Below are 23,800 nucleotides of genomic sequence, written 5' to 3' on the forward strand. Positions count from 1 at the left end.
TTCTTTCTAGGTTTACTACCCAGCACCCTTCACCACCATCCTGACATAACCCTTTTGACTTTCTCTCGTGTTGGAGCCTCAAATTGCCTGGATACCCTGCTTTACACTCTTTCCTTCACTCCCTTATTTTGATGTACATTCTTTGGTAGCTCCCTGAGAAACGGCGCATGGCAGATAAATACACATGACCTTCTATTGTCCAAAAATATTTACCTTATTCTTACACTTGGCTAATAGTTTGGCTGGGTATGGAACTCTAGGTTGTAAATTATTTTTAATCAGGATTTTTGAGGGCATTCTCTTCTAGTTTCTAATGATGCTGTTGGGATGTCCAGTGCTGTTGTGATTTCTAATCCTTTGTACCCTGTTTTTCTTTTTTCTCTCTCTGGATCATATCTGTCCATAGTGTTCTGAGATTTCATGATGATGAGGCCTGGCATGGGTCTTTTTAAAATTAACTGCTCTAGACACTCAGATCTTTCAATGTGGAAACTTATGTCCTTACTTCTAGAAAATATTCTTATAGTCTCTTGTTGATAATTTTCCACCCCACTTTCTCTTTCTGGAACTCCTGTTAATCAGATGTTGAATATCCTGGACTTTAATCTTCTAAACTTTTCTTTTCCATTTTCTTTTTTCGCACCTTTTGGGAGATTTTCTCAACTTTATCTTGCAACTCTTCTGTTGCACTTATTCCCTTCACATTTTTTATCTTTCAAAAGTTCTTATCTTCTAATGATATTTTTGTTATAGCCTCCTGTACTCTTAACCAGGGCATGAAGGACTATGCCAGTGGTTCTCAACCCTAGCTGTATGTCCAGGGAGCTTTTACAAACTGATGATGTCCAGAGCTTACTCTCAGGGATTATGATTTAATTGGTCTAGGGTGGGGCCCAAGCATAGTTTGGTTTTTGTTTTTTCAATTGGTCATCTCATCTTCACTAGAAATAAGCTCTTGCCACCATCTCCTTTATGTCTAGACTGGGACCTTGGGCATAACAGGCATTCACTAAATAACTGAATGAATAAACAAAGCACTCTTTTGCAAAGGAAGATTGCAAAATAAGAACAAGTTACAGGCAGTCTGCTACTTTTGCTCATGATGTTTTTCCTAAATATATATGAAAACCCAATACCTGAAAGTCAAACAACAGTCTTGCATGTCAAAAGTGCTTAAACCCAGATAATTAAAAATGATGAAATTCCCTATTCCACCACGCCTTTAGGCAAGTCTTTAACAACATATTTCTTGTGAAGGAGGATGTTAAACTGTAATTACTTTCCTCTCAGTTTCTGCTGAGACCCCAAGGCAACACTTGCCATATGCCAGGAGAGGAACAGGACCAATGCAGGACTGAAAAACAAGGTGTCTCAAAGTGAATTCACACTTCTGCCTCATCTTTAGCCTATAAAAGTGCTAGAAGTTAGAGGACAATTTTTAGAAGCTGTGGATGTACTTGAGTCTCACCATCCATGGAGGGAGGTGGTAGGGTGATTCTGCTTCACCTTGAATCAATAGAGAGGGAGTGCGTAGAGAGGGACCCTGAGAACCAGGAGCCAAAAGGAAAGTTACAAGGGGCCAGCCAGAGCGAGCACGTCACCCAAAGTAAGGGAATGGAAGGTTGGGGATGCACAACATAAGGTAACGGGGTTGGGGGGGGACAAGGGGCAGGTTTTTGAAAACCCGTGTAAAATGTACCAGAAGCACAAGTGTCAGCTTTGAACATGCACCAGGCTCCGAGAGGAAGAAGCCAGTTCACAACAGTATTGAAGAAGTATGAACTTTCCTCCCCTCATCGCACTCCCCTCTTAGCAACATGGGCAGCACAAGGCGGGGGGGGAAAAGGCCACAGCCAAGCACTTGCTGCCCCTCCACTGCCAGGGGCAAGAGTGGCAGCGGGCCCAGCCTGGGGAAGGGGTGGCTTCTATCTCCAAACACCGTTCAAAAGTTTTGTTACACTGGACTGACGCGTCATCTACCGATGGGAGAAGCCTGGGACTTGCCCTACATGCCATCCAGGGGCAGAGGAAGAGCAAGCCCCAGAGAATAAAGTTAAAGACAGTGGGAGACCCAAATAAAGTTGCCCTTTGATCCAACTGAGCTTGTTTAACACAATGGTAGGACCAGCACTTTGAATGTGTTTGTGTTATTTTCTTTCTTGATTGAATATGATCAGTTTAAGTTCACTGACACTGGATTGCATCAACCAATTTGATGTGCTTGGCAATTTAATGATTTCTACCTGCTGCAGTGATCAAATTTATGAGATCTCCACTTCTTTTTCTTTTTTTTTTCTGGTAATTCACCAGAACCTGGATTTGGTGTGGAAAGATGGTTTAGGGTTCTCAATGAAAAAATATAAAAAAGTGCAGTTGGTTTGAGAGTCAAATATATGAAAAGGGAGAAAGCCTATAATTCCTGGAGTGTTTTTAGAACACATTTTTGGAGAAAGGCAATACCAGCTCACAGAGAAACATCAGAATTCCAGAACAGTGGCAAGTACTGAAGTGGAGGAATAAATGGTGAAGGGAGAGGACAGCTGCAGCATTTTCCCTGGGAGGAAACCATTACCTGAACTGCAGGTCCCCTGCTCAGGGACCCCAGCAATATATCACACCTGAAGGGAATCAGAGAGGGGTTGCCTCTGGTGAATGGAGGTGGAGACTGGCTGGGGAGCAGCAGGAGAGCGCTTTCTGGGCTGATGTGATCTTGAAAGGGGGGTTGGGTTGACAGGTGTAAGCGTTTGTTACTTAAGTGGTAAACTTAGTGCATTTCACTGTATGCAAATCTTACCCACTCCCCAAAAAAAGGTAAACTAATGATACGCATGTTGAAGTGTTTAGGAGTGTGTACCGTCTGCAACTGTACTTTGAAATGCATCCAAAAATTGGATGGATGGAGGAATGGATACTTATGTGATAAATACAGCAAAATGTTATTGTAGCAATTACAGAATTAAATGGAGAATATAAAATTATTTCAACTTCTCTGTATGTTTAAAAATTTTCGGGACTTCCCTGGTGGTTCCGTGGTTGAGACTCTGCGCTTCCACTGCAAGGGTCATGGGTTTGATCCCTGGTCGGGGAACTAGGATCCCGCATGCCAAGCAGTGGGGCCAAAAAAAAATTTTATTTTTTCATAATGTTGGGAGCGGAAACACCCTGCTCTTTTGGCAAATATACTTCTGAAACCCAGAAGCCATGCCCTTCCCTCCCACCCAGGACAACGTCAGTTTCTAACCTTAGTAGTTATTTTATTCCTGTACACTTGCTACTTTTAAGTACAGAAACACTTGGGTATTTACATGTGCTGCACCATTATTTAGACTTCTTAAAACCTGGAGTTTAGTCCAGGGTACATGAGTCCATGCTGCATCACAAACTGGAATGAATGCAAGGCAAGCTTCCCAGGTGTGAAAACCCATTGCCCAGGGGACTAGGAGGCGGAACATCTTTATGTTCATGGGTCATCCGGTGCCAAACTCTCCTCAGGACCTTGAGGGAAGTTTTATGACAGAGAACTTTAAGGCAAACAAGAGGGGGTGGTTGAGAAACTAAGCGAAGAGAGGAGGGCCAGGTCTTAAACTCTTTCTAAACTCTTGCTCTGTTGCCAGACCTCCTTCTCCCCTCTACAGAAACCCGACCTCTCCTCTGGGGTAATTTATCTTAATCAGACCATCTTCTCCCATTATTCTTCTTGGAGAAACTCAAGACAGAAGGACAGGGGAACCTTAGACTTGGATCGAAGCCTCAACAGCCTCTGAGAACAAAAAGGAGATAGTGGTGGCCATGCCTCACTTTCCTTTAAACCCGGTATCTCTGAGGTAATTACTGATCCAGTGTCATTTTGCTGCAGTCCTGCAGTCACCACCTCCCAGGATGTGCTTCCTGGTCCACAGGGACAGGGACAGCATGCAGTGATAGCTCAGAGAATCAGTTTTATTTGAAGATTTGGGGAAAAGTATTTAAAAGGATTATTTCTATATTAACACAAACATATCGATTATGGAGTGGAAAATTCCTATGATCTTTCACTAAAATAGATTTTGAAGAAATTTTGCCGAGACCTTATAAACTATACTTCTAGGCTCCCAAGGGTACATGTTTTACTCCCCTGATACTGTTAAGAAACTTCACTGGAAAATTTAGAAAAGCATTTTTGTTGGATGGAAAAACTCACACTGTAGTCGGAGGTTACTGCCCGGGAAGGGAGAAGGACAATGAAGGGGAATTTCGAGGTTTGCACCATAGTTTTAAATCCTTTCCCTCTGTATCAAGAAACAAAAGACAAAAAGAGAACCTAATAAAAAATAAATACATGTGGTTTCTGGGGGAAAAAAATCCGAGTGCTGCTGGATGACAAGTGGCCTACAGCCTCACTGAGTGGCCAGTGCAACCCCTCATCCCCACCGCACCCCAGGACTCGAATCTAAGGGAAGGCAGATGCTTACCCAGGATGAGCTCGCTCGGGTGAACCAGACCATCTGGGATTTCTGGGGAAGGTAGTGTGGAAAGAGCAGAGCTTTTGGAGTCAGACACCTGTGCTCCCGGCTGTGAGACCTCAGGCAAGTCATTCTTGAGAACCCAGCTTCCTCATCTTTAAGATGGCTTTACCATCCCGTCTGTAGGGAACTATGAGGATGATATAAGCCACACCTGGTACTCAACAAATTTCACTCCTTTCCTTTCCTTTCCCCAGTGAAGTGTAGTTGAAAAAAAGCTTTCAAAACATTGGTGGGGGTGAGAAATGATAAAAGGGGTGGCTAGGGACTAGAGGCCCAGAAACCAGGACACCAGTCATGAACCAGGTCCAGCTCAGAAAGTGTGGCCACAGGTGCAGTATGGAGCACAATCCACCACGGGGGCACCGGGCTTAGCCTTCAGACCACGTGATTACACAGGAAGGGAGGCCTTTTCAACCTAGTGTTTAAAGACACACGGCAGGGAAAGCGTTCTGGTTATTTTTAGTTAAAGAAAAACAGCCTTTTCCAAGAGCAACAAAGTGAACTCAAAGTCAGAAGGAAACAGGGTGTGTGGGCTTCTCACAATCTCTTGCTCTGTAAACCTGGATGGGATTTTCCTCCTGGAAAATCAGGTGCGACTGGCCAGCAGAGGGATGACTTTGGTGGGGCAGGTGGAGCTGCAGCCGGGTTGGTCTGAGAGGGCTCTAAGAGGACTTCCATGTCAGTTGACACGATTAACGCTATTATTCTTGAGGGGCATTAAATTAAGGAATGACGCAGGGAGCCAAGAGAGCGGCTTATTCGGTTGGATTCTGAATCACAATCAGGAAATAGTCTTTATCTGCAAAAGAGGAAAAATGAAAAAACAAATCACTAAATGTAAAATGGGAGAAAAACACACCACAAAGCCAATAAATCATTAAATCACCAACTGTAAAATGGTGGTGGGGCAGAGAGGGATAAAAAGCATCAATACTCAGGCTGCTTCCAATTGCGGGAAAACAGAAGATAAACTTGCAAATTTCCTGTGGGGGCTTCTGCACATGTGGCTGCCGCGAAGCGGGGCCCTCACCCTACCCAGCAGTGGTGCTAGGCAGTGCATCCTCATTTCTTTCTTTCTTTCTTTTTTTATTTGGCTGCGTCAGGTCTTAGTTGCGGCATGAGGGATCTTTGTTGAGGCGTGCAGGATCTTTCCTTGCGGCGTGTGGGCTTCTCTCTAGTTGTGGCATACGGGTTTTTCTCTTGTTGAGGCATGTGGGCTCAGTACTTGTGGTGTGTGGGCTTAGCTGCCCTGCAGCATGTGGGATCTTAGTTCCCTGACCAGGGTTCGAACCCACGTCCCCTGAATTGGAAGGAGGATTCTTAACCAGTGGACCACCAGAGAAGTCCCCGCATCCTTATTTCTAATCTTCCCAGTACCAACAGGGAGGTAGGATTATCACGTTTTTTTGGGTAGGGAAACTCAGGTTCAAGGTTTCCTACAGCAATGGTTCTCAAACTACAGGGTGTCGGAATCACTTGGAAGGCTGTTTAAAACAACACTGCTGGTCCCACCCCCAGGGCTTCGGACTCAGTGGGTCTGGGGTGGAGCCCGAGAATTTGCATTTTTAACAAGTGCCCGGGTGATGCTGATGCTGCAGGTTCTGGAAGAACCACTAGTTTAAGGTTACCCAGCTAATTAGTATCAAAGATGGAATTCTAACCTCAACCCCGCTAGTCTTGGGTTAATGTCAGTTCTGTCATAAGTTCAGTTGCTAGCTTTCCAGAGCCTTCTGGAGTAGAAAATTTCAAAGGCACCAGGTCAAAGGGGTCCAAAGCTACCTGAATTTCAGCTCTGGGGATCCAGCCAGTCAGAAGGAATGTCCATCATGAAATCATAGCAAATCCAAGTCCTCTGGGGTGAGCCTGACTGCCTCTCACTTTATAAAAGAGGAAATAGGAGAAGCGGGGTGTTTCAGCTTTGCCCACTTAATAATCAAACTGCAAACATTCACCAAGGCTTCCACGTGCTGGCTCTGGGTCAATCACTTCTCATACAGCACCTCAATGAATCCTTGAATCACTCTATGAGGCAGGGCCCAGTGCTTTCTCATTTTTACTAATGAGAACACTAAGGCTCAGAGAATTAAATGACTTGCCCAAGCCAAGGCAAACTTGCCAGGTGGGGTAGCGGGGTTTGACTCAGATGCTGAATGCCTCTGGTCTGCCCCCTGCTGAACATGTGAAAAATGGCAGGACCTTGGCCATGTCTGCTTTGTGTCTGTTCAGATTCAAGCCTAAAGCTTGCTTCTTCCCATGACGATGGACATCTGGGAACGAACAGATATTATATGACTAAGTTTCATGGCTAAGCAATCTGTGTAAGTGAAAAATCACTAATAAAAACAGAAATAATTAACAAGCCACCGATAAAACTGATAAAAACAGATACTATTAGCAATATCAGTGTCTTTTCTTCCAAATAATCAAGCTCTACATTCAATAATAGCACTCCCAGTGCTTTGTGGGAAGCAGTGTGTTAAAGCTTGATTACACTGTGTTAACTCAGCTGTTCCAGAGCAGACATTCTTGGAAGCTTTAAGCCAAGAGATGCTGTCCACGGAGAGTTTGTCGACTTGGAGACCACATAATTTGTCCTTGCTTCACATTGTGAGCTTCCAGGTGGGGCACAAGGTCTGCTCTGATTTGGAGGGTTGGTAGCCTAATTTTTAGGGGAGTGGAGGTTTGTCTGTAATCACACAGCATGAAGTCTTGGGAGGGATGTGAGTTCAAATCTGATTCCAAGCCTTTCTGCCCAAACTCGTGCCAACATACTCAACCAGATGAAGCATCTCAGAATACCAGAGCAGTACCGGCCCCTACTAGACACTTTACAGATGTGGAAACAGAGGTTCGGAGGAGTTCTGTGATTTGCTAAAGGTCATGCTCGTAAGAGGTGAAGCCGGGAAAACAGATGCTGTGCCTGCTGCAGTCTATTTTCTCTGACAGAATCAGAGACCTCATCATTGGTTGGCATGAGATGCATTAGACAGTGATTAAATTGATAAACAGTGTATGTATGTTTTTGGAATAAATGACTCTGAAGTTATCCTAGGTTCTTATTTGTGACTGACCTGCTCTGTCCCCACCCCTCTAGGGAGTGTCCCCAGGAGACTGTGGGCCCCTGTGACTGGCTCTATGGGTCTCTCCTTCACATCCTTCCAAGCAGCTCAACTGGACCCGAACAGGCCTGGGAACAGAACCAATATTGCTCTGCTGCAAGGAGTGGTTGACCGCCATCAAATACCTCAGAATTCTGCAGCCAGCCTCCTCGCCATCTGTGTTGCAAAGCCCAGGGGCAGTCAATGTCCCAGCCTCCCCACTGCCCTCTTTCATCCAGGCCCCCAATGACAATCCTATCACCTCCTGCCTTAAAAAACCTCTGCTCACAGGGTCAAGTCCATGCAGCTGAGTTTGGCGTTTGAGGCCCCTTCTAAACTGGACCAAACGTATCACCTCACACTCCTTCCTACACATATCCTGATGCCCTAGACAAGCTGCACTGCAGCCGCCTCCATCACCATGTGCACATTTAACTCAGGCACACTCAACCACGGGGCTCAGCCAAAAAGGAGATGGAGGGGGAGAAGTAACTGCAAAAACAGTCCTGGAGGATCTGTCTACCACTCCAGGCCGTGTGTGTGAGTGAGGTGAGGCAGGGCAGGGCAGGTGGCCCTGCTGTCCCTCCTGTGGTCCCAGTCCTCATGGGCTCCTCCCACGGTAAGCATCTCATCACCCTGAGAATGATCCTAAGACCTAAGACAGGTATTGTTTGCACCACACAGTCCCCAAGTGCAAGCCAAGCACTTCACGTGAAACAAAAGCAGCAATCTCTTCCAGTGCTGGAGGAAGGGCTGTCTGTATGGGGTCCAGAGAAATAGGACTATCGTTTGGAAGTGGGCAAATTAACATTTTTTCAAGGATAAAATAGTGCATGGTGTTTTTGCCTCACACTTTGGTTTAGAAGCGCTGAATTCCTTTTTCTTCAAGCATAGCTTTCCCACTCCCGGCACCCCCAAGCCCCACCCTGCTTGCTTACTCTTCACCTGTGCCCTCAAGACTCAGCTCAAGTGCTCCCTCCTCTGGGAAGCCTTTGCTGACCGCCACAAGCAGCCACAAGCAGCCCTAATCACACCCTCCTCTATGTTCCCAAGTGCTCCTTGAATTCCCCCACATCAAGGTGAGGATTACACTGTGATATGCTTATATGTCTCTCTCCCCCATGAGAACATAATTCCCCGCTGTGGCCTAGAACCCAGGACGGGGTCTGGCCTAGAGTCACTGTGAATGAGTATTTGTTGGGGATGCCAGCTGGAGACAGGCCAGGCGGTGAGGCAATCAAATCTGTACCTTCTGCTCTTCAGGCCTTTCTGTGGAACCTATGGAGACACCCATGTGCTAAGCCGTCCTGATAGCTACAGAGCACGCACTGTGAGGGTCTGCTCCTAAGTGGGGATGTGGAAGACCCCTTACCTGGTGCAACCATAATTTCATTTTTCTTGGAGCGAATTCGAAGGAAGGTGAGGTCATTCTGGGGGTCAATTTCACGCACGGTGCTCCGGGCCTTCAAGATGAAGTTGTGCATGAGGTTGGCGTACTGTGTGGTGGTGGGATTGTCCATGGTGCTCTTGATGGGAATGCCTGAGGGGAGAGGAGACAGAGACTGAGCAGAACATTGGGGTCCCTTTCTGCCCAGCTCTTAGCCCCACACCCATAATTCTAGAGTCTAGACTGGCAGTTAACAGTCAAAGCCCACTATTTACTGAAAGCTTGACAGGCAAGTGTTGAGCACTTGAAATATGTCAACACCAGTCCCCAGAACTACTCTAAGGGCGGAGTCACCATCTTTACTTGCCAATGAGGCAACAGAAACTCTGAGCGGTGAGGTGGCCTGCCTGTGGTCACACAGCAGGTAAAGAGAAGCAGTGGGGTCAGGATTCAAACGCAGGCCTGTTGGCTCCACTGCCAGGCTCCTTTCACAGGGCCACATCGTACTGGCTGGTTTCCAGCAATAGAAGGAGAGACTATCATTCGTAACACTTAGAACAGAAACAAGGAGAATACCTCCTACAAATCTGTAAATACTAAAAAGTAGATAGAAGAAGAAAGGTCAGCCCATGTCAAGATAGAACCATCACTGGTGTTTTGCTCCAGTTCCCACCAAGGAAGGCTTAGGGCCCAGTTATTATTATTATTTTTTAAAATTTATTTATTTTTAATTTATTTTTATTTTTGGCTGCATTGGGTCTCTGTTGCTGCGTGCGGGCTTTCTATAGTTGCAGTGAGCGGGGGCTACTCTTCATTGCGGTGTGTGGGCTTCTCATTGTGGTGGCTTCTCTTGTTGTGGAGCACGGGCTCTAGGCACGCGGACTTCAGTATTTGTGGCTCGCGGGTTCTACTGCGCAGGCTCAGTAGTTGTGGCGCACGGGCTTAGATGGTCCGCGGCATGTGGGATCTTCCCGGACCAGGGCTCGAACCCGTGTCCCCTGCATTGGCAGGCGGATTCTTAACCACTGCACCACCAGGGAAGCCCAGGGCCCAGTTATAAACACACTGTCTATACACATGACTGTGCCCACAATTTAAAGCCTGTTTCTCTGTCTGCAAACACCCTTGTAAACAGCATTGCTACTGCTTTCAATGAGCCCACAAGTGGCCATTCCACAGGGTTAATCATTCCCCTGTTGCTGGGTACTAAGGCTGGATTTTTTACTTAATTACTGTGCAGTGAACAACATCCTGCAACAAGCCTTTTCTGTTTTGAGGACTGCTTCCTTGCGATGAACTATTAAATGGACCTCCCTCACTGGAGAGTGCCTATTGTCATGGAGGTGAGGAAGAGGGCTCAGCTTGAGCCACCTCAGGCCACGACTGGGTCATAAGGTGCCTACGAATCACCGTAACATGTCAGCAGAAGGCTCCATCGATGAGGCCGAGTGCCCACGGCTGACAGGCCCTTGTGACAAATGTGGCCCAAGTGGCTCCCCACACATAAGTGGCTGGATGTGGGGTCCAGGACCCTGCTATCTGGCCCATAACTGACCAGCCAAGGGATCAGCCAAAGACAGTAACCCTCAGGCCTACCCATGAGTGGCAAGAAACTGATCCAACCTTGTCTTACTAGGGTAGAGGAACAGGAGAGTGGGCAGAGGAGGGCATGGTAGCAGGAGAAGCAGCTGAGTCAGAGAAGCTGGTTTCAGCCAAGCGGAGTTATGAGAACAGGTTGTAGTGATCGCTTGTCTTTAAGGGACAAGATGACCAGGTCACCAGGGCTGCTGTTGGGTCCTGGATGGCAACAATGTACCCACCAGGGCCCCACGAGGCCTCATTCAATAGTGGAACCTTCCTGAGGTTGGCAGTATAAGCAGCTGGGGAGACGACTGAGCAGGAACTCTGAAATCTGATGACCTGGGCTTATACCCCGGCTCTGCCCCTTCATGGCTATGTGGCCTTACACAAGTGATTTAACCTCTCTGAGCCTCCATTTCCTCATCTGTGCTTCAAAGTGCTGCTGTGAGGATTAAATATGGATTAATTCATTTGAGAATATTTAGCAATAGTATGCATGTAATAAGTGTTGATTTATTATCAACATCACCCACACAGTAAATCCCATCCCCCAGGAAACTTGAGGGACCAGTCTCGAGGCCTGGCAAAGTTTGGGTATCAAACTTCTTGACCTTCTTTTTACATACCACAAGGCCACCTTCTCTCAGGTCCCTCTGCCTGGAACTTTCTTTCCCTCCCCTATTCTCTCCTGACTCTCACTGTCCCTCATGTCTCCGTCCACCCCCAGATGTGGGCAGTGCCCCCATTCTACAGTCCCAGCACCATGCAATTGTCCTTCAGAGCAGTTAACTCGAGTTTGGTATCACACCTTTATGGAAGTGATCATTGTTTGCCCCCCCCAGAAGACTTTAAGCTCCCTGAGGGCCAGAACCAGGTCTGATGTGCTCACCAGTGTCTTTAGAGAGACTGCATTAAGCATTTATGGCTGTTGATAAATGAGTAGACACAGGTGTACTTCTAATAGTTCAAATACTGTCATGGGACCTCCCTGGTGGTCCAGTGGCTAAGACTCTGCGCTCCCAATGCAGGGGGCCGGGGTTTGATCTCTGGTCAGGGAACCAGATCCCACATGCCGCAACTACGAGTTTGCACACCGCAACTAAAGATCCCGCAGGTGGCAACGAAGATCAAGCATGGCGCAATGAAGACCCAGCGCAGCCGAATAAATAAACAAATATTTAAAATAAACAAATACCCCAAAACCCCCAAATACTGTCATGAATGTGATCACATTTCTGCCAAGTGAGAAACTGTGTAAAGGAGAAAAGAAACTAACTTCTTGTTGGCTCACTTTAAAAACAAAAGAAAACACAGAGCTGGCAGGGTGGGGATGGAGGGCAGGGACCAAAACTGGGGATAATTTCAAACAAGGACAAGAGATAATTCCAGATTCACAGGATGCCAGAGCTGGGGAACACCTCACTGACAGCCTAATGACTAGGCTGCCTATTCTAGGCCTTTGCCCTCACAAACAGGCACTGTGCAAACCACAGAAGTGGCTGGTCACCTCGAAGGCATGATTTCTAATCCGGGGCTCAGATCTGTCAGGTTGTATAGCCAGGTCCTCTCACCAAACCCACCTCTATCAATCAACAATTAAAAAACATTAACAAAACTTAACAGATGTTTATTAAGCACCAACTTTGTGTCAGCATTGTTGCAGGTGCTGGGGACACAGTAGTGAACACAAGAGATAAATCCCTGCCCTCAGAGAGTTTACATATTTGAGTCTTTTATTTTGCCCTGTGTGGGTAGCAGCAGAAGATGGCAGGGGTTCTGGAGAGGTACAAATAGAATGTTCCTTACATTCTTCTTTCTTTTTTTTAAATAAATTTATTTATTTATTTATTTTATTTTTGGCTGCGTTGGGTCTTTGTTGCTGCGCGTGGGCTTTCTCTAGTTGTGGCGAGGGAGGGCTACTCTTCGTTGAGGTGCATGGGCTTCTCATCGCGGTGGCTTCTCTTGTTGCGGAGCAGGGGCTCTAGGCGCACGGGCTTCAGTAGTTGCGGCACGCGGGCTACAGTAGCTGTGGCTCGCGGGCTCTAGAGCGCGGGCTCTTGAGCGCAGGCTCAGTAGTTGTGGCGCATGGGTTTAGTTGCTCTGCGGCATGTGGATTCTTCCTGGACCAGGGCTCGAACCCGTGTCCCCTGCATTGGCAGGCGGATTCTTAACCACTGCACCACCAGGGAAGCCCTGTTCCTTACATTCTTGGTTAAGTCTGCTTAAACTCACTCTTTTATTATGAAACACCATTTAAATGTGGCCAAGGCTGAGACGTCAACAGGCAGTGGCAGGTGGTTGGTAAGTGACTGGGACAAGAGAATGTCATGATTTTAGGGGCGGGAAGCAATCCCTCTGGGCTGGGATGGTCAGGGAAGGCATCCTGCAGGAAGATGCAGCTGAGCTGAATCATGGGGGTAGGAAAGCCTGAGAGGAGTTAATAGAGGTCCCTAATACAATCATCCTTAACTGATCACCTCTAATGGAAGTCTTCAGAGGGCTTAAGGGTCCCACAGAGCAGTGAGTTCTGACCACCTCCATCTATGGCTGGGTGATCTCGGGCAGGTTACCTCACTGCTCTCAGCTTCCAGTTTCTCATCTGAAAAACGGGCAAACGTCCCTGCTTTGCAGGGTCACTGTGTGAAATGTAAATGAGAGACTGAAGTGGGAGCTCCGTGAATGGAACATAAATTAAAAATAAATAAACAAAGGGACTTCCCTGGCAGTCCAGTGGTTAAGGCTCTGTGCTTCCAGTGCAGGGGACACGGGTTCGATCCCTGGTTGGGGAACTAAGATCCCACATGCCACACGGCATGGCTAATAAATAAATAAACAAAGACACACACACAATAATTTTTAACATTCACATGGCATTTACTATACATCAGGCACCGTTCTAAAAGCTTCCCTTAGAAGAAAGTAGTATGACTGTCCACATTTTACAGATGAGGAAACTGGAACAGAGAGGTTAAGTGACTTGTTAAGATCATACAGTTGATAAGTAAGTAGGGTCAGGATTCAAACCCAGGCAGTCTGGTTCCGCATTCCATATTCTTAGCCACTGTGCCATACTGCCACATTAGTATACAAAAAATAAGTGCTCATCATTAGTATCCAAAAGGTGGTAAGCAGCTGGGGCTATATTTTCCCAATGAAAAAGCTCAACTTTGGGGGCAGTTTTAAGGCAAGAATGAAGCCTTGTGGTTTGGAATACTACTGGAAGCCTAGGGGTCCCAGCTGGGGAGTCAGCCCCTGGGGCTGTTCCCTCCCCATCTGGGGTCAAAAATGTCCAGTCCCAGAAGAGAGTCTCTTTCTGAGTGACATACAGTCTTTTGGGTCTCGGAGCAAGAAGCTCCCTGTAGCAAGGACCAACCACTTCATTTGGGGCAGCTAAGTTCTGAAGAGGAAGGGGAAGCCTCAGATCAACCACCCGGTTGATCAGTGGTGGACCCGAGCTGCCTCCCAGTGTCCTCTGGGCTCCCCAACCTGCTGCCTCCTTTGAATGCAATGACCTCGTGGTTTAATTAGAGTCTGACAAAGCTGGGGAGCACACTCTGCGTGGCTCTGGGCTGGCCAGGGTCTGACGACTTGGAAAACAACATTCTGAGGACATGCCACCTTCAATTTGTCACCCTTGGTGACTTCCATTCTGCTCTATTTAAGTAGGCACTGTTGAGAATTCTGCCTTTCCAAAACAAGGCCCAGAATGACAATGCATACACACAGAGGCTCTCAAGGAGCCTCAAGCAAAGCAGAGCTGACTGAATGCACTGGATTTGAGAATTGGGGGAGCCCAGCTGGGTGACCCTGGACGTGGCCTGGGACATAGTCCAGCAGCCGCCCTCTGGTCCTTCACAGCACAGTGTGGGAGAAAGAGCACAAGTGCATTCAGACAGACCTGGGATGAAATCTTGGCTCTATAATGGTAGGTGAATCAATTAAATTTCTAGACTCACTCTTCTCCACCGCAAAATGGAGACAACAGAGCTGCTTCAAGGGATAAATGAAAAAATATGTTTTGTGAAGCACCAGCCCATGGCCTGGCACAGAATAGATGTGTGATAATGTTAGTTCCCTTCTCCACCATGTCTACTGCAGTATGAGAAAATTAGCATCTGTACTCTTCTAGTTGTTGAAATAATGTCCCAGAAAACTATAGGCCCAAATAAGTTGACAACAGTATTATCTAGCAAAAAAAAGTAGAAACAGCATAAATGTAGGATGGTCAATAAACATTGTACCGGCAGTTAAAAATTTTGCTTATGTAAACCACGGAGCAAAAAAAAAAAAAAAAAACCCCAAACAAACAAAAACTCACGAGTAAAACATATGCAAAAGAGTAACAACTATAATTATGACCAAGAGAAAATGCACCTGGACAAGGGCTGAAAAAGTATGGCATACTGAAAAGTATGATGTGTCAGGGCATTGGGATAGAGTGGATTTTTCCTTTTTTTAAATTTAGAATTCTAGTAATAGTGCTTGGACACAAGAGGTGTTTAAAAAAAAAAAAAGGGTGAGAAATAGATCAGGTAATGAGAGGTTTAGTAAAAAGCAAGTGTTATGCTGTGTTGGGCTGTTTTCTGGGGGCCTGCCTGCACTCAGGTCATGGCTGGAAGAAGGGTGTACCTTCTGTGTTCACCACGATGATTCCCTGCACGCCCTTCTGGCTCTGAAGTCGCTTCAGTGTCTCCTCCACCTCTGCCTGCCAGAGAGAATAAGACCAAGGTTAGGAGGGGTCAGGAAGGCTGGATCAACTCCCTCACAGCCCTGGCAGATGAAATCACACATTCCAACAACAAACAAGTAACACCCAGGCACGTGGCACTTCCTGAAAGCTCCCCAGGCCTATTTTGAGTGGTCCCTAGGCCACCACCAGCATCTAAACCATCATCTTCCCAGTATGGGGTGGGGCTGTGCTCCTGGCCCTTTGCCCACCAGGGGCCCTTTGCCCCTCAGCTATTGGGGAGTAGAATTCAAATACCATTCCCAGGAGTACAGACACATCCATGACTCACATATTTGGTACAGCTGGGGGACAAACCAGAGGACTCCAATGATTAAAAAAAAATCCAAACAGGAGTGTCTAACAGGAAGGAGACATTCCAAAGGAAGCAAAATGATCCCATGAGGATAGACTCAGTGACCTAATAAGCTGGCACCTGAAACAGGGTGACACGTGGCACACAGCCATAGCAAATGCTGAGGAAGGGGCTCATTAATCCTGCATCTCCGGGTGCTAGTCTGGGTGGGATACTCTGGCACATGGAATTTGTAAACAGAGTGGACAATCAGACTTTGGGTCCTCACCTTGCCATGCAAGCCCTTCTCTATTATTATTCCCATCTCTTTTACCCTTCCATCCACTCTCCACCCACATGTCCATACCTCCCTGTCTCCACACCTTTTTACCCGAACAGGGCCTCTTCTCTGCTGAAATCCAGCAAATTTTTCTAGATCATCTAAGATATCACCTCCTCCATGAAGCCTTGACTGTACCTCTCTGGGGATGCATTAGGTACTGCTTTATTTGGAGTCTCTATAATGGTCTGTGGAGTAGGGGCTCAATAAATAGCTGCTAAACTGAACTAGGTCTAACTCTTCCTGTGGACGGAGACTGGCCCAAAGTGTTTGTTCTCAGGAGGTCCCTTCTGTACCCATCCAGAATCTAGTCAGAAGCTCCTCACAGGCTTAGAGTCAGACTATGTTGGAAACAGAGGCTCTGTTCACCAAGAGAGTGGTCCCCCACCCTCAGGGGCTAATGAGTTGGCCCGGGGGGAGGAGTTTCTAAACAGTGGATGGAGATAGCACAAAGATTGTTTTTCTAGTAGGCACAGGCCTCACAATCCAGTCACTGCCACCCACTTCCCAATGACATGTGAATACTCTCAAATGCCGGAGGGAAGGGCACACAAGTTCCTCCTACAAAATGGCAGCCTGATGCCTCTGTAATCTGGAGCCTTGGTAAAAGGACAGGGCTAGCTATGTGGATGTGAGAGTATAATACAGTGGGTTATACATGTATGAGATCATAATTCATTCAGCAGACTTTCAGTGAGCTCCTACTACACACTATTCTGGAGAGGAGTGGTAAAGTACGATAGTGGTCAAAACTACACAGTACTCAATCTGACCTGGTAACCCTCCTGGAAATTCATCCTAAGGAAATAATCCAAAAGAATTAAAAGAACACAGCAGGATGTTTGCTGCAGTGACATCTGCAATAACAAAAAAGCAGGAGGAGCCCAAAATGCCCAGTAATTAGGGAAAAGGCCAAGGAAATTTTGGAATGTCCGTTCACAGGAATATAATACATACATTAACAACGGGGATCAGAATGTTTATACCACCACAAAGAGAAAGTGCTGCAAGATTGCATACACATGAAAACAAGAAGAGGGCTAGAAGGATTATGGAAAAAAACAAAAAGCCACACCGAGAGCAGAGAAGTATAGATTAGGTTTTAGTTTCTTTCTTTCTTTTTTTTAAACAGCCTCTTTTACTCTATTATATTGTTCCTATTTTTTATATAATAATTCCACATATATATCTATTTATTTGTTTGTTTATTTGGCTGCATCGGGTCTCAGTTGCGGCACACAGGATCTTTTGTGGCGGTGCTCGGGCTTCTCTCCAGTTGTGGCTTGTGGGCTCCAGGGTGCGTGAGCTCTGTAGTTTGCAGCATGCAGCCTCTCTCCTTGAGGCGTGCGAACTCAGCAGCTGTGGCACGCGGGCTTAGCTGCCCCGCGGCATGTGGGATCTTAGTTCCCCGACCAGGGATCGAACCCGCGTCCCCTGCATTGGTAGGCGGATTCTTTACCACTGGACCACCAGGGAAGTCCCTATTGTTTCTATTTAAAAACATTTTTTAACCCATCTCTCTGTGTATCCAAGAGATCAGACATCTCTGATTTGGGAACTACAGGGCTCTGACATTCTCAACATTATGAGAATAAGAATATATAGGAATAAGTAGGATGGCAATTTAGGACAGCTCAAACAATCTGCAATCAAACTGGGGACGGGGCAAACTAAAACCAAAGATGCCAGAATCGAAGTCCAAGATACCCCTGGAGATTGGAAAGTGAGGCTGAAATGAAAAAGATGAAATTTCATAAGACTGCTATTCATTCAATAACTATATGGGAAACTTCTATGTGCCAGATGTTGTTTTAGGCCTAGGGATGCTGTATTGAACAAAATACAACAAAAATCCCTGCTCTCATGAAGCCGACATTGGTGGGTGGGGGGAGGGAATCAGACATTAAAAAAAACCTAAATAAAATACAAATGTCAAATACAGAAGGGATGGGGGATCTGGAATGCAGGGGCTGATGGCAATTTTAAACAAGGTGGTCAGAGAAGGCCTCACTAAGGTGATAGTTGAGTAGAGATCTGAAAGGAAACAAGGGAGCTAACCATGCAGACTTCTAGGGAGAGTGTTCCAGAAAAAAAGCAAAGGAGCCAGTGTGGCTGAGGGCAGTGAGTGGCAGGCAGCCAGATGAGGGAGGGAGCCAGGATCAGACTAGGTTTCAGGGGCCCTCACAGACCAGAGTAATGACTTTGGTTTTTAATGGGGAGGGTGTGAGGAGCCACTAGCAGGTTTTGAGGCGAGCAGTGACAAGATCTCTTTCAAAAGGATGGCCCTGGCTGCTGTGTGGAGAGTGGACTGCAGGGGGCAAGCACAGCCTGCCGGAGCCCGGGCCTGGCATGTGCTGCTCCTTCTGAAAGCAGCAACCTTCTCTCCCTCACTCAACCACTTGATGTAACTAAATCCCAACTCTTTGGACTCAGCTCATGAGCCTCCTATGGGAGGCCTTCTCTGACACCTGCCCCTCTTCTAGGTACCCACGCACCCTGACTCCACAGCACTTATCACAATGGAGTGTAACTGCCTGTTTTGCATCTGTCTCCTCCTCCAGACCCAAGGCACCCTGGGAGCAGGAACCTAGACTTTGTAATCCCAGTACCTGGTACAGTATAGGCTCAATAGATACTTAAGGAACAAATAAAAACCATTTCTACAACTATGTTTTACAAAAATCAACCTTTTTAAGTACAGTACCCAGGGTGAAAAGGAGCTAGGGTTTAGTTGATCCTAAATTTAATGAGAACCAACAACTGAGATCTGGCTGCTTAAAAAGTAAACACAGTTACCAAGAAAGGGAGGACATACACATATACAATGACCAACTCAGAATCTGCTACAGGTCAGATATTAGGATGAATGTTTTCAGACACGTCTCATCTGAACCTTCCATGGTTAGTATGATCTCCATTTTACAATAAGAAAAACCAAGGTTCAGAAAGGAGAAGAGTTTTTGCCCAAGGACACACAGCAGGTCAAGAGAAGAGCTGAGGGACTTCCCTGGTGGTGCAGTGGTTAAGAATCCACCTGCGAAGGCAGGGGACACGGGTTCGATCCCTGGTCTGGGAAGATCCCACATGCCGCACAGCAACTAAGCCTGTGCACCACAACTACTGAGCCTGTGCCCTAGAGCCCACGAGCCATACTACTGAGCCCGAGTGCCACAACTACTGAAGCCTGCGCACCTAGAGCCCGTGCTCTGCAACAAGAGAAGCCACCGCAATGAGAAGCCCTAGCACTGCAACAGAGAGTAGCCCCCGCTCACTGCAACTAGAGAAAAGCCCAAAATGCAGCCAAAAATAAATAAATAAAATAAATTTTTAAAAAAAGAGAAGAGCTGAATATATCACTGACCACAAATGATGAGGTCCCAGTCCTCAGGGAGCTCACATTTTGGTGGAAGAGACCTTCAAAAACAAATGACCAAGATTCTTGCAGGGTACAGGGATGGGGGGGTGGGGGACAGGAGGATGCTACTTGACGAGTGTGGTCAGGAACACCTGAAGATGTAATCTTTAAGCCAAGAACTAAATGATGAGAAAGAAAAGCACTCCACGCAATGGGATGAAAGCAAAGGCAGTGAAGTGGGAAGGAGTCTGGCATGTTCAAAGGAATAAAGAGAACCAGTAATGCCAAGGTGTTTGATTCTTTGCTAATCTGACAGGCAAAACCCAAGTAATAGAAAGCCAACTTTTCTTTAATGTTTAAGAATTATCAGTGAGGTTCGTCAGAAAAACAAAAAACAAAAAACTTATCAGTGAAGTTAAAGTGGAATTTGCTTGCATCTCTCCTTTTTTGAGTCTTTTGATTTTTCTACAAATCTGATTTTCAAAAACTTACATTAGAAATATTAGACTTTTGTCCATCATATAAATTACACTTCTCCCACTTTTCAAATGTAACCTTATGATTTTTTTCAATAATCAGAAGTTCAAAATTTTTATGTAGTCAAATTTAATAAAAATTTTTTCTTGGAAGACTAGAAAATAGCTTCTCCAATCTGACCCCGACCAGTATGGTGGGGCTAGGCCTGGGTGAGTGGGGGTCATGAGGTCTAGAGGAGGCACTGCACACCTGCTTTCAGGAGATAATGCTTAAAACAAACTTCAAGTTCAGCCCTGAGGAGCCAAGAAAGAAAACGAATGATGCCAAAAAGACACAAGCAGCAACAGAGACATCTGCAGATGGGAAAGGAGTCCTAGTTAGGCATCCAAGTCATGCCACCTTTGTCTTTAATGTTTGTCATCCCTGCAGTGCTAGCCAACTGGTACCAGAAATATCTCAGTGGATATTCTGGGTCGGCTCACATCACCAAATTCCTGTCCTGCTCCTAGAGACAGCCCAACTGGTATCCTCAGCACCCTGACTCTTTATTACTATTAACATGGGTGTCTGCATCAGAGAAGGGTTCTCTAGTTCCCAGCTGCACGTTGCTGACAGACAAAACACACACACACACACAAAACAAACAAACAACAAAAAAAAACAAGCAGCAGTAAAACTCCAGGATTATTCATTGGTTTGGCATAGGAGGGATAACCATCTGAAGCAAATGATTCACAAAGGAACTGTGACCAATTTGACTAATAAGCATGAAATTTTTAATTGCTGTAAAACAAAAATGAATTAAAAGGAGGGAAAAACATTTGCATCAAATAGAACAAAGGAGTAATTCCAAAATATCACACAGAATGATTCTGTTTTTGAACGCTGGCAGTATTATGGCAAAACTGGTACGAAGGCAATACGACCTTTTGGGAGAGCTACAGGACAATACTATTGCGAGAACCATAAGTGCTGGTCCCCTTGCCTCAGAAATTCTTTTCCTGGGAATTTCTCCTAAGAAAATAAACTAATAAATTAAAAAAAAAAGACAAAGAAAACAAACTCTACGCATTCAGAGACATTCATCACAGTGTTATCTCTGTTAATGAACTAGAAGCAACCCAAATGTACACCAGGGGAATGATTTGGCAAATTATGGTAAAAATATTTCATTGACTATTATGTAGTTACTAAAAATGATTCATTACAAAGATGATGCAGCAACAAAGTTATATGGCTTTGGACATTAAAACAAACAGAAACAAAAAACTAGTAGGTACATCTTGAAAAATAAGCATATGTGAACAAAGAGGAAGGAGAATGTACAAAGATGAAAATACTTGTGTGATGGAGTAAAACTGGATGCTAATTATGGATGATTTTTATATCACCTCACCATCCTAAGGGGCAATTTGTCAGTTTCTACCAAAATGTTGACATATGCATGCCAGAAGTACCACTACTACATAACACAACACTAACATAAGTGCAAAAAAAAAAAAAAAGACAAAAATAATACTGCAGCATTGTCTGGATTGAAAAACTGTAAACCATCTAAATGTATATACTGCAATAGAATATGAATACAGTCCTTTAAATGAAGTAGATTTGTATTTATCGACATGGAAAAATATTTGATATCTTTTAGTGAACAGAGTAGGTTGCAGAATGAGATTATCTATATATATTAGCCTAAAGTAAACTTAATATGTATAAATACATATGTTCCAGTTTCATGTAATAAACAGGCTATATATAAATGTGCTTATGCACTAAACAAACCTGGAAGGAAACACACCCACTGTCAACAGTCATTACCAGAGGGAAGTGAGATAGGGACTACCTACACTTTCTACATTACATACTTTGGTACTGCTTGAATTTGTTAAACTGTGCATCTAAATATGTTTTGTTTTTATGAATATAAACACACAACAGCATGGTACAGGTTGCAGGAAGCTACCATTTGTGTAAGAAAAAGAGGGGGCATATATACATGCTTATATAGATATATTAATAAAAGAAACTAACAATGTTTCTGAAGGAGACTGAGGCTGGGTGTCAGGGTTGGGTGGGAGATTTATTTTTCACTTAGATCCTTTCAGATTATTATTATTACTTTTTTTACTGTAAGATGTGTTAAAAATTCTTTTAGTTTAAAAAGTGATGTGAAAGATGAAGTTACTTCATCTATACTATAAACTAGCTAACTATATAAAGCAAAGTATACAGCTAAACTATATAAAGCAAAAACTGAAGAGAAAATGACTAATAGGAGTAATATGCCTAATTATAAGTCGTCACCTCCAGGTCACGGCACTGTTTCTTATTGACTTTAAATTGTTAAATAAGATTTCCGAAAACCATTCACATGATTTAACATTTAAAAGGTCTTTTCAAGTTTTTTACAAGTTGGGAGGATTAAAAACACAAGAAAACAAACCTGTAAAGGCGTAAGGAGCCCACAATTCTAGCCAGCAAGGCAGGAACCCCAAGGGTGGATCCCGCTCGTTTCTGACTCATGCACCATGTCCCAGAGTCTCGAAAGAACCACAGGGACAGAAAGGCAGCAGTCGAGCTTCTAGGGTTCAAATACACCTCCGCCATTTCCTGGGGCAAGGCACTTAGCTTCACCAGGCTTTAGACTCCAAGTATGTAAAAGGGGGATAATGGTCGTACCTACTTCACAGAGCTATGGTGAGGAGGAAGGGCAGGGTAGGTAAAGCGCTTAGCAGTGCCTGACACGAATTAAGCTTCCCGGAAGTGTAATCATTATTGTTATCTCGCAACAAGGCCCAGGATGCTAGGAGGCAGAGGCCTGTGGGCCTGCCTCCCCATCTCCGTCAATCCTTCGCCGAGGCCCAAGCAACTGCTTCCGGTCTAGGGAGAGCGGGATCCGGTGTCCCCTCGGTCTAGTCTGGAGGCCCGCGCCGCCCGGGTTCCGACCTCCAGACAACTCGGCCCCGGCCCCGCCCAGCCCCGCGGATGCCCAGTCCAGCGCTCGGAGCCGCCCCCGGAGGATGGAAGGCCAGGCTCAGGGTGTTGGGAAGTCGTGCTCGGCCACCTCCCGGCCGCCTGCCACAAGCTCCCGGCAGACACTCACCATCTCGGACCGATCCGGTAGCTCCGCGTAGCCAGCCCTCAGCCCAGTCCCGCTGCCTCTCTGCGCCTGCGCACAGCCCCCTGTCAAGGCGGACAGCCTCGGTAGCCTATCAGAAGCCAGCGTGGGACGGCTGGGAGGGTGGGTAGGCGGATCTTAGCTCCCCCAGGGCTCGAGGGGAACTTGCCCTGTGCTGTCCGAAAGTGAACAGCAAAGGAGCACTTAAGCTATGGAAAATTCCTAATTCCCACTATGCCGAAAAGACGCTGGTTCGCGTTGCTGGAAGAGGCTTTCAACTCTCAACCGAGGCCTGAGCTGGATCTGCAGGTTCTAGGTTAAGGGTGGCGAGCGATTCTGAAGGCGAGGACGGGGGTTGCTGAGACCTCCTTTCAGGCAAAATGAGGCGCGAAGCCAAAAAGCTCCGAAAACGCGGGAAAATCCGGAGATCGGGCTGGAGTCAAGCGTCCCTGGGGTCTCCAGAGCGACTCCCTTGGGAATATTCCATGCAGGCTCTGAGAGAAGCGGTCAGGTCTAGCCTGGGAGTCTGAAGCCTTTGAAGCCCGAGCTCAGCGGCCACCCGGTGTTCCCTTGGAGAAGCCACTTCGCATTTCTGTGCTCCCTCGTTTTCTCACCTTCTTCCTGGAGCCCTATTGTTGCCAACAAATCTTGGCTCTCTGTGCGCCGATGCTGAAGAAATACGAGACAGATTTTGGAGGATAAGAGAGATGGCTTTATTCCTCTGCCAGGCAGAAGGGAAGACACAGCAGGCTAGCGCCTCAAGAACTGTGTGTGGCCCCCCACCCCCAAACGGAGATTTTATATGTGGGGCTCGCAGTCCCCGGTATATGATAAGGATCAAGGTAGTGAAGGTCTCGCATTCTTTTTCTCCTTGCATTATTTCAAAACAGTCATAGCTGGCGTTAGGCAGTCCGGTAA

The 23,800-nt window shown here is 46.0% G+C and overlaps 1 protein-coding gene across 1 annotated transcript; it reads right to left on the reverse strand.

Moving 5' to 3' along the window:
* Positions 1–3,918: 3,918 nt before the first annotated feature.
* DYNLRB1 (dynein light chain roadblock-type 1) lies at positions 3,919–23,019 on the reverse strand. Its single transcript, XM_036825212.1, has 4 exons — positions 22,868–23,019; positions 15,201–15,276; positions 8,976–9,143; positions 3,919–5,304 (listed from the first exon to the last, which is right to left on the reverse strand). The coding sequence occupies exons 1-4, from the start codon at positions 22,868–22,870 to the stop codon at positions 5,261–5,263; spliced, it is 291 nt and encodes a 96-aa protein (XP_036681107.1). The 5' UTR covers positions 22,871–23,019; the 3' UTR covers positions 3,919–5,260.
* Between the last annotated feature and the right edge of the window lie 781 nt (positions 23,020–23,800).

The sequence above is a fragment of the Balaenoptera musculus genome, chromosome 15, assembly GCF_009873245.2.
Source record: "Balaenoptera musculus isolate JJ_BM4_2016_0621 chromosome 15, mBalMus1.pri.v3, whole genome shotgun sequence".
Classification (NCBI taxonomy): Eukaryota; Metazoa; Chordata; class Mammalia; order Artiodactyla; family Balaenopteridae; genus Balaenoptera; species Balaenoptera musculus.